This window comes from Cornus florida, unplaced genomic scaffold (genome assembly GCF_030987335.1).
Source record: "Cornus florida cultivar Cherokee Brave unplaced genomic scaffold, ASM3098733v1 CherokeeBrave_3.0.0_Hap2_Chr08, whole genome shotgun sequence".
NCBI lineage: Eukaryota > Viridiplantae > Streptophyta > Magnoliopsida > Cornales > Cornaceae > Cornus > Cornus florida.
This window is the reverse complement of record NW_026775578.1, coordinates 25,930,172-25,942,199: the sequence shown is the minus strand read 5'-3', so window position 1 is coordinate 25,942,199 and position 12,028 is coordinate 25,930,172. Positions and strand designations below refer to the sequence as shown.

The following is a 12,028-nucleotide window of genomic DNA, read 5'->3' as shown; positions in this document are numbered from 1 at the left end:
AAAAAATAATAAAAGAGGAATTGGGTTCAAGCTTTCCCTAGCCCCTTCTCTTAATAAAAAAACTTTTCTCGCCCCAACGAACTCGTGAGACAGCCTGAAGCCCAAGCATGAAGAAATACATCCTGACTCTAGGGGTTGGCCTACAAAAGAATTGGACCATGGACATAACTCCATGGACCCACATTAAAAATAAATCCAAGTTTTATATGGTCAAAGACTCACTACGTAGCAAAAGAAAAATATGGACAAAGTTCCTCTCTAGTATTTGCTCAAACTTGAGAAATTACAATCAAAAACTGAACAAAATTATAATTACTATTTTCACTACAAGAGAATTCGAACAAACAGCTTCTGAAAAAAATAATCTGAAACCGTAATAAAAACCCGCGAAATTATTCTCCCTTCTTTTCCAACGCGTGGCAAAGAAACCAACTGTTTTCTTGCACATCACAAGAACACACCATGCACACAAGAAGAAAAACAACAGCACACCTTGCAATTTACCACACCCTCACACACATCTCACAACCAGTACTCCTTAGCTAGAACGCATTCTTGTTAGTCAAAACATATCAGATGTGTTCTTCTCTGTGTGTTCAGCTGTACAAAACGAAAAAAAAAACAAGATTATATTTTCTAAGATATATCATATATATAATCAAAATAACCAAGCTGTATATGGCTAAATCTTTAAGATTACTAACTAAATCACTAGAGCAAAATGTCCAAAGACTCACTTGTTGGAGATTAACTCCACCACAGAAGGAACCACAGATGCAATGATCATCAATGGATCTCCGAAAAGAACGCCAACTACACTCTTGAGTAATATCTCCACTATCTTTCTGATAGTCTTGAAACCCAATTTCCCTTGATTCTTCTTCGAATTAGGTAAGAGTTGCAGATCTATCTTCTCTTTCTTCCATGCCTCATGCACCATTTCAGTCACACAGTACACATGAATCTGATACTCCTTACAATCAGAAATGTAAGACCAACCTCGAATGTCGGTTTTGTGGCGCCGAGGCTCTTTCTTCTTGCACCACATGCATTTTGATACCACTTCATTACGAAGCTTGAAAATCGCGCCATCGATGCACAGTTTACTCTTGAGGTTGCTACAACAAGGGTGCAAATACAATTCCTTGGCTTTGTTGTGGTAGAGAGAGCCACATATGTTACTCCCACACGCAATGCAGCGTGTTGTTGAACATTTGCTAGGAAGTTGATCAAGGAATTCGAGGGTGTGTCCTTTGAGGAATTCGTGGGAAATTTCCAATTTCGGATTCCTGCATTCCTTATGGAGCTCATAGTCACAGTGCTTACATCTGTATCTTGGTCCTAAACCTTCCTGCTTGCATCCATTGCAAGTGAACCGTTTTTCATAGCTTTTCAACTCGAGCTCGTGCTTGTGGCTAGTTTGATTTTTCGTACCAGTAGTCATGCGGAGAGCGTCATGATCAACAATCTCTTTCCTGAAGTAATTTCATCATATGATTTTCAGGTGTGAATGAATTTTAGAGGGAAAAGAAATTGTGTATATATTAACTAGCTAAGATAATATACATGACTAGCTTCTATAGAGGATGCCAAATGCAAATTCAGTGAACATTATGGTAAAATTTTGTAGACATGCAAGTGTTTAATTTATTCAATATAAAAATAAAAAAAATAAAAAAAACTTACAGTTTAGACCGTTGATTATTTTGGAAGAATTGCTGGTGTTCTGCCATGGAAGGTCGGGGGCCGCTGTAATGAATTAAAATCAATATAATACAAATTATGCATTTAATTTTCCCTATAAATAAAGGACAGCCACACGAAAAAGCATAAATTTTGTAGACATGTGTATACTTATGATTTGTTCAATTTATTCAAGATAAAAAAAAAAAAAAATTTAAAAATTCTTTCGGTCTAGACCATTGATTATATTGGGAGAATTGTTGGTGTTCTACTATGGTACGTCGATGGTCAGTGTCATGACCTGATCAAAAAAGAACAACTATCAAATGACAAGAAAATAAATAACTAAATCCAAATATCTTATGGTTTTGTATAAATTTGTTGAGTATAAATAAAAATTTTCTCCTTTAGTTTGAAAGAGATTGCGTGTTGAGAGATCAGATAGAGATTGCCAGACTTATATAAAATATAGAAAGAAGATATTTTCTTTAGATTTATAGGTTTATCAAGCGATATATACATTTGTAGATGGCTTACTTAACCACCATGCACTATCATTTTGTGGCATAAATTATGTTTTTGGCGGTAACTCTCTGATTTATCAAAAAAAATGGTACACCTTATTCTCTATTCTCTAACAAGGAGGTAAAATGACTTTATTGCCCTTTTAAGGTTCTAAATCTACACATATCATTGATGAATAAATAAAAGAAGTCATCATATATATATATATATATATATATATACCTGATGAGCCCTTTGGCTCCAATATATGCCAGAGAATCAACACTACTATTACGAATATACACCAAACAGGCACCATAGCTGCATATGTGAAAAGGATATGAAAATCAATTCTGCTGGAAAAACAACAATCTTTAACCAAATAATAATAATAAGTATGTTCAGATGTTTCAGTAAGAGATTGTCGACTTGAATTGAACTCTTCATCAAAAATGTTTGGTTTAGTTCGCAATCTCACATAGAGGAAACTTGGAGAGGAAAAATTTATGAAGGGCATGTCACAAAGCAACTGTACCATGTATTTATAGATTGCCAAGTGATGGTATATACTTCGCAATTAACAAGCAATATTTAAAAGAGATTTGAAGATTAGTCACCATCTTAGTTGTTAAGAAACTTCAAATTAAGAGTTTTTGTACCATTTTTCAAATTTGAAAAAAGTGTAGAGAAGTGGTCTCATTCCTTTTGCTTAAGCGCTTTTCTTGGGTGTAGTTTGGGCCTCTTTAGGCCTTGTTAGTTCTTGATTTGGGGCTTTGGCCTGTCATACTTGTTCCCTCTAATGATATTCATGGGGTATTGTCCTTTCTATTTTTGTAGAGTTTTTTTTATTCTTCTTTACATGCTCTGAAAGATCTCTAAGGACGAAGCTTCAACAACTTCCCTTCACTTTCCAAATCATTGTTTCTTATTTTAATTAAACATCTCACACATCTTATTTCAATGTAATTCCTTAGCTCAAATTTGAGATTTCTACAAGTTTGTTAAATCTAATTCAGTTGAATTTTGAAAGTAGTGCTGCTACTGTCATTTTGATATTTCGATTGTAACTTCAACTATCTTTATCAAAAAGCGATTACAAACCTTTAAACCTAAATTCGATATTATGTGTGATTTCTCTATTTATGTTTTCAAATTATTATTATTTATCTTATAATTAATTACAATTGAATATATTGAAATAGTAGATTCAATATATGAAAATAGTACGTCATCCAAAAAACATATAAATGATGAAGCATGCCAAGTAATAATTTGAATTAATTAGTCTATTAGTTCCATGAAATTTTGTAGACAAGTATTTATATATACAATAATTTGTTCAATTGATCGATCAAGATAAAATAAAAAACAAAAATTCTTACAGTTTGGACCGTTGATTATTTTTGGAGAATTGCTGGAGTTCTGCTATGGTACGTTGGTGGTCACTGTCAAGAACTCCTTTTGCGGATTTTGTTGGTACTATTTCCATGTTCTGCAGCTGGTTGTTCTCGCCGGAGGAGAATTGCTCCGACGTCAAAAGCTCCACTTTCTTCCCAGCCTTTCCAAATGCGGCTATGAGTGTGTGTGGGTCTGTGGTACCTGAGATGGTCACCTTTCTTTCATTTGTATCTATTTCACTTGAATGCACTACTCCACGATCATTTTTCAGCACTTTCTTCACCTTTTTCTTACATCCATCGCATGTGCAGTACAATTTGAGATCAAAAGTCTTAGAGGAGGCCATCGAAATTGGTTGGACTAATTCCAGCTGATAGCAAAAGGGCAAACTGCAAACACAGATAAATAACTAAATCTGAGTTGAACAACAACAGAACAAATAAATAAATATATATCATATTTATTTGTATTAAACAAATCGGTAAATATAATTTTCTTGTATTAAATTGTTGACTACAATTAAATAATGTTTTCTTTAAAAAATATTTTTCTTTTGAAGAGAATTTATGCGTGTTGTGTGTTTTGTGAGAGAGAGCCAAACATTTTTATAAAATATAGAAATAAGCTATTTTCTTTAGACTTGTTCGTTTTCTAGAGTGATTAGATCGACCAATATATATATATATATATACACACACACATATTTATATATCAATTCATCGATCGGTGTATATGCATATAAACATATATTTGCACATCAGATGAACATATGCCTACAAAACATTATAAGGAACATAGTTTCAAATTTGTAAAAGGATACAAATAGTGTAAGATGATGATGCTAAAGTGATCGTGAATGATAGAAGAGCTAGCTATATATGAGGAATATAATTACTCAATATTTGACAAGCTTAATTAAGCAATTGAGCGAAGTGAACATATTTATCATGAAACTTGGTAAGAATTAATCAAAACTAGAATCATTAATTCTTTCCTTCGACAAACATATGACCAAAAGAACAGATCTCGAACTTACCCCTAAAAAAATAAAAATAAAAATAAAAAATAAAAAATAAAAATAAAAAGAAAAAGAAAGAAAGAAAAGAGAGAGAGAGAGATCTTGAAACTTACTTGAATGAGGGCAGCTAGCCAGATTTAGAGTTTTTATTAAGTGTCACAAAGCAACTAGTACCATGTATTTATAGATATATGCAAATGAAGGCAAATTCAAAGAATATTAGTCTCCATCTTAGTTGTTAAGAAACTTCAAGGTAATGACCCATTCTTATTTGATTTTACTTCCACGAAAGTTGTTTGGAAATTTTAAATGTAAACAAGGCTTTAACGCAATCATTGTATCCTAACTGCTTTTGAAAAAGAAAAAAGTTACTCTCTTTTAATACAGTAGAATAATTCTCCTTTCAAAGTTGTTAATTGATGAACTGATTTAGTTTCTGTTTTGTCAATTGGATGGATGTGGATAATTTAAATTGTTTAACAGTACTATAATAATTTAACAGGAGTTTTATGATTATAATCATATACTGGATGCATAATAGGATCTTAATAATACCTGTTTTCTATTATGCTGGTTCATGGATATACTTGATGTTCTAATGAATGTGCATCACTGGTGGATCATTTGCATTATATATACTGGTATGGGACGGTGACATATCAGGGATGGATTAGATCAAAAAGCTAAGTCCTACCCCTTCATACATATGGAATGGATTAACTAAAACAGTTAAATCCTACATGGATGCATGTCCTGTCAACTAAAACAGTTGAACGACATAACGGATGTTTGTTTTATCTTTCTGCATTATGAAGGAATATATATATATATTTATGGTACCGTGATACGAGCTTGAGTCTCTTGATCATGGTTAGGGTGCATATATTGCAAAGATTGGATAACTAGATATAGCTAATGTTAGGTCTAGGTACTTGGCCGCTGAAAAGCGTGTTTTATATGTCACCTTCTACCCAGGCTAAACTATGTTATAGGCTAGTGAGCATCCTATAGTGTGTATATATATATATAGACTATTGTAGATATTGCCGAGCTATCAAGGATGTATATGCGTACCGGGTTTATGTACGGATTGTAGTAGATTGGAACTTGCATATGGGCCTGACCCACTTCTTTTTTTCAGGTATTCGCCAGTACCAGGCTTAGAGTTTGATCGTGTTGATGCAGATACAGACACTCACTCTTCCAGTTACATAGGATTTCCTTTCTATTTTGGTTTTGGATTTTAATTCTGTAAATTTATTTAAAGTTTTGGAATTAGGGGTCCACTAGGTGTATTCCCGAGTTGTACGGATTTAAATTATATTAATTTATTATTTAAGGTTCGAGGATTTTCATTTTAGTTTCTTTCAGCGCATTATTATTTTATTCTTAATTCAGTTTTATTCTTGCTTGGTTACATATTGATTGTTTGGTATCCCTCGGATCTGTGCTCGGACTTGATCACCCGTGGCTCTAGAAACGAGGGGTATCACAAAACCTCGATTGCAACCTCTCTGTATTCTCACAAGTCTTACTCTATTTTTTCTCAATATACTAGGTACGTGAATAGGGTTTTTCTAACCTTAACAGACGTGTTGTTCTATATATATAGACATGAATATACCTAAGTCCAATTTAAAACCCTAAACTAAATCCTAGTCGGCCAAAAGAAAACCCTAATTCAATTAAACAACCCCGTATTTTAAAACAAACTTATACGACAATAAATTCCTAATTTAACAAACCAATTAATCTAAATAAAACAATTCAATACATTTAATTCAATTAAACCACCAATTAAAAAAAATGAAAATAATACACAATAATTAAATAAAAATAATTTACCAATTAAATCAAATAATTCAATTAAACCAAATAACAAAAACAATTAAATAATTAAAAATGCAACAAAAATACTTAATTAAAATACCATGACTATCCTTTTAAAATTAGGGATATTACATAAGCCTACACTTGTCAACCATCCAAGCCAACAATTGCACATATCCTAGGCCAACAAATGGATGAATCTCCACCCTCCACATGTCATAAGATAATGCTTTCACGTGATTACACCCCAATGCCAATAAGTAGCTTCATGAGAGTGTGACACTTGTCACACTTTTCAAAAATTGTAAAAGGGTTATTTTTCAAAATATCTTCCAAATTAAATTGCAAAATAGTCCCCAAGACCAAAAATCATTATTTTACAAAATTACACTAAAACCCCAAAAATCAAGAATGTTTCCAAGAAAGTATGCATCCATGCCCTTTATGAAAAAGAAAGCAACTAGTATATTTTTTTACAAAAGTAAAAATACAAATATCATGGAAATCAAATATCATGGATGCATGCAAAGCCGGAATCAAATCTGAGCACGAAAAGTGAGGTTATGCAAGGAAAAACGATAAACGGAAAAAGACGAAAAAGAGAAAAGGACTAAAAAAGGAAATCACCGAAAAATGAAATAAAGGAAAATGACCGGGTCATTACATATGTAGCTCCATTCAACTAATCAAAAAGATTATCGATCCCGGGCAAAGTGTAATACCCCTAATTTTAAAAGGATAGTCTTGACATTTTAAGTAATTGTTTTATTGCATTTGTTTATTTGATTAGTTGTCTTTTTGTTTAATTGTTTTTAATTACTTGAATTATTCTTTTTGTTTAATTGTTTTTAATTACTTGAATTATTTGTGTAATTGAATTATTTGTTTAATTATTTGATTTATTTGTTTTAATTACCTTTATGTTTAGGTGGACTTATTTTTAAATTGTGAATTAAATGTCTTAATAGTTCTAGGGTTGTATTTTCTTCACGGAGGCCGCCGACTTGCTTTTATAATTAGTTTAGTTTTCCTTTCCTTCTCTCAATATAATTAGAATTAGGGTTTATGTTTGTATAAACCTATATATATACCTTTATACGTCTGCCAAGGGTTAAAAACCCTATTCACTTACACGGATAGGCAGAAAGCAATAACAGAAAGGTTTAAGAGAAAACAGAGTAAGGAAAACTAAGGTTTGGCTTAGGCTAAGACTGAATCAAGGAGAGAAGGAAGGAGTGTTGGTCGTAGGGTTGAACCAAGGGGCAACAAAAGAATAGAATGGTGAAAGATCGCCGGAAACTTAGAGACGACGGTGAAAGGTTTCGAACTGAAACCTAAAGGCAAGTTCTATTCTTAACTCTCTCCCTTTGACTCGGGTTCTTTACATGCCTAACATAATTCCAGGAGTAAATAAACATTAACTTAATTTGGTTTGCATGTTAAAATTGATTAAAACAGTACGTGTATTCATAAATTTGTAATTGCTTAATTTTTAAGCTTTCTTGCATTACTTACTTGTTTTAGTTGTTATTGATTAACCCATAAGAAATTTTATAATATCTGGAACACATTAGGACTTAGTATTAACCAGTAGGAACCCTAACAATGGAGGACAGAAGGAATGGAAGTCACCGGAGGTGAAACGGGTGAAGGAAACAAGCAGAATTGGTCACCTGAGCAAAGAGCCGGCTCCCCACAAGGGGGAGGCGGCTCTTCCCCCTTTCTCTTGATTTTTGACAAATTGTTGATTCTGGGCTGGGTTTTTGACGTTCCAGAGGTAGTTAGGGGCTGTGGATGGGAAGTTAAATAATGTCTAAGGACATTTTAAAGCTCCAGAGGGTTTGATAATATATGATAAATCACAGGGAATTAATATATGGAATAGTATGAAGTTCGTAAGTAAACTGGCATATTGATCTTGGATACAGATGATTTAATTTGTTTACCTCTAAGTTAGCAATTGAATTTATGTCTGTTACAGTTTAAATCATGCCACAATGATATATAAATAAGCATGTGAATTTATATATCCTATTATGCTGACTTAGAATTAACTGATATTTACATGTATGATCTGCATTATCAATTAGTGGACTTTGCGCAGTAATATCAATTAAGCCTATTAATTTACCAAATTTTATCATGCTTAGTATGGAACAATTGATGTTTAAATTTAATATTTTATTATCAATTGTTGGATTTATGGAATAGTTAATATTTACATTCATTGTTTGTATTATCAACTGTTGGATGTTTGATTGTATGCACCAGTATGGGACGGTGGCATACTAGGGACTGATTAGTTTCAAAATACTAAATCCTATATATACCGGAAGAAGGGAATGGATTATAAAAATTAAATCCTACTTATATTTAAGTCAGCTTAGCCGAACAGGTTGAACGACTAACTGGATTACTTGTTATTTAAGTCAGATCAGCCGCATAAGTTGAATGACTTACTGGATTACTTGCTACTTATGTTTTATGTCACATCAATGAACAATTAAATGACATACTATGATTTGGAACGGAATTTAAATATATGATTATGATACCGGTATATGAGCTTGAGTCTCAGAGTCGATGGTTAGGGAGCGTATATGCATTGCGATACATAACTGGCTATAATAGGTAGTGGTGTACCCTGTTAGGCTTAGGGACACATGCCCACCCCGAGTGCGTTTTGCATGTTGCCTCTATTCAGGGTGAGACCCTCTTCATAGTCCAGTGAGAGTCCCGTAGTGTGGATATATATATATATATATATATATATATATATATATATATGTACAGACTATATAGCTATTGTTTAGTTGTTTAGGATGTACATGCGTATCAAGTCTCTATTTTGATTGTAGTAGTTTAGAACTTGGCTCATGGGCCTAACCCACTCTTATTTTTCAGGTGTTCATCAGTTCCAGGCTTAGAGCTTACTCGTGCTGAGCAGAGACGGTCATTCCTTCTACCAACGACGTATGATCTATCTTCATGGTTTAGTTTTGGTTTTCTTTTACTTATTTTAGTTCAGTTTGGGATTTTATTAGGGGTCCACTAGATGGATTCCTGAGTTGTTTATCTATCGGAGATTTTGGAATTATTGGTTTAAACTCTTAAACTTTGAGGATTATATTTTTTTTAGAATTCTTTCAGCTTTATTATTTTATTTATTAATTCATTTTGTATTCTGTGTTCAATTACATATTAATTGTTTGATATTCCCTCAGGTTTAGGCTTGGGCCTGATCAACCCATGTCTCGGAGTCGAGGGGTATCACAAAAGGGTACTTATTACGACTAGTAACCTTGTTCAACTCCCTGTAATATATACACAAACGAAGTGAACCATCTTTCTTCTTCACAAACAAAACGGGTGCGCCCCAAGGTGAAGTACTCCTGCGAATAAAACCCTGACTAAACAATTGTTGAATCTGATCCCTTAACTCTCGCATCTCCACTGGTGCCATCCTGTATGGTGCCCTAGCAATAGGCGTAGTACCTGGAGCGAAGTCAATAACAAAGTCTATTTCTCGATTAGGCGGCAACCCTGGAATCTCTTGAAATACATCTGAAAATTCCTATACAATTGGTATAGTATCCAATGATACGGTAACCTTCTCATCGGTCTCCTCCTCAACATAGAACAAATAAGTGCTAGTAACCCCGTTAGAACGTGGCATAGCGACAACGTACATATCCTGACCAGGTATAGTGAATACATTAGACCTATCATAACAATTAACTTGGGCATGGTAGTGAGATAACCAATCTATCCCAAGTATCACATCATAAATGTGCATGTCCAGGACCAATAGATTGGTTAGAAATCTGAGTCTACCAATATCTAGTGTCACATGCCCATCACTCCCATGTAAAATGGCGGTATAGCCTACAGGTGTAGAAATACCATCAGGTCTATCGCACACTCACGTTGTCATCCCAGATAATGCAACAAATGATCTAGATACAAATGAATGTGTAGCACCCGTATCAAATAAAGCACGACCATGTGTACCATAAATGGGAAACATACCCTCAACAGTTTGAGGTGCCTGAACATCATGTGGCATGGGGTTGTACACCCTGCCATAATGCAACTGTTGTGGTGCCTGTCCTTAAGGCTGTGGCGGTGCAGGTAAAGCCGGATATGTCTGTCCCTGAATTCATGGAATCTGTGTAGCTGGTAAAGGTAATGGTGTCCTCTATCCCTGCTGCACATGTTGTCCCTGTCCAGCTCTAGGACACTGCCTGGAAGTGTGTCCAAGCTCTCCACATGTATAGCAAGTACCCCTGAAAGTACCAAACAGCCTCCTATGTTGGTTAGCCTGTGGCTGACCCTGTCCTGCTTTTGGTCCCCCATCATGCTGCCTCTGAGTAGATGCCCCATTCATGTGAGCATTTGAACCACCTTTATACTTCTTCCAAGACTGATGTCCATGAAATCCGCCCTTATCATTTTGTTGGTGCCCACTGCCGTTCCCTTTCTCAGCTGGCTGATTAGCAGAGTCTCTTTCACCCCGCTTCTCACCCCTAGCCTGTCTGAAATCTACGGTCAACTGATACTACTGTAGAGCGGCGTCTACCACCTGAGCATAAGTCGTGTAAGCTGGACTACTTGTAATAGATCGTTTAATAGACCACATAAGCCCCTTAACGAAGCTATTACGTTTCTTCTCCTCGGTATCCACCTCATCTGGAGCAAAAAGAGATAAGCGAGTGAACTGCTGCTCATACTCTGCCACTGTCATGTTTCCCTGTTTCAGATTAAGGAACTCTGTCTTCATAACTGTCCTAACTGCATATGGAAAATACTTCTCATCGAAGCGAGCACTGAACTGATCATAGGTCAATGAAGTCCTCTCCTCCACTGTGGTAACTGACTCCCACCACTGGAGTGCATCTCCGACAAGCTTGAAGGTAGCAAGCATTTGCTTTTGAACCTCTGTGCACTTAACCATGCTCGATGTCACTCGATGTCCTTCTTCCACTGGTGAGCTACTTTCTTACCTTTCTTTTTAAGCGTTGCTATGGTTGCATTCGGTTCTACCGTGCCTGTGTCTGTGCCCGTGACTGTGACCTTCCCTTCATTTGTATCAATGTCAATTGAATGCACTCCATCAGCCTTTTCCAGTACCTTCTTCACAATTTCTGGACATCTAGTACAGCAATGGATGTTCACTTTGAGATCAAATCTCATTTCCGCGACCATACAGGACTACTTTGAACACTGTAAATTAATTGGACCGACCAACTAAGAGCAATATAAATTATTTGATCAATCACACTCTCTACTAATATTATTTTCAAAAATTATTTGAATGAGGACACATATAGAAATGCAGAGCCGATGGAATTGTATTTACAGCGAATCTATGTTTTGGCGTTCACGCAATTAATAAAGAGAATAAAAGAGAGTTCGATGAGAAAATGATTCTTAGGCTGATTATTTTTTAATAATGATAATGACACAAGGTAAAATTTCTAAGAGTCCCAAAATATAAAAATATGTGAGGGATTCCCTCATTTGCCACAATAGATATGAATCCGTGCCTAGTTGTAAAGCAATATACACAATAATATAATGTTTTCACAAACAAAA

The 12,028-nt window shown here is 34.8% G+C and overlaps 1 protein-coding gene across 2 annotated transcripts; it reads right to left on the bottom strand.

The window, feature by feature from the left end:
* Positions 1-242: 242 nt before the first annotated feature.
* LOC132270931 (uncharacterized) lies at positions 243-4,854 on the bottom strand. Of its 2 annotated transcripts, XM_059772155.1 has the most exons (6): positions 4,717-4,854; positions 3,570-3,974; positions 2,431-2,508; positions 1,687-1,749; positions 738-1,475; positions 243-600 (listed from the first exon to the last, which is right to left on the bottom strand). In XM_059772155.1, exons 2-6 carry the CDS (start codon positions 3,929-3,931, stop codon positions 597-599), a joined length of 1,245 nt encoding a protein of 414 aa, XP_059628138.1. In that variant the 5' UTR covers positions 3,932-3,974; positions 4,717-4,854; the 3' UTR covers positions 243-596. The 2 variants fall into 2 exon arrangements, with proteins under 2 accessions (XP_059628138.1, XP_059628139.1); XM_059772156.1 differs by lacking the exon at positions 2,431-2,508 and having other exon boundaries at positions 4,717-4,850.
* Between the last annotated feature and the right edge of the window lie 7,174 nt (positions 4,855-12,028).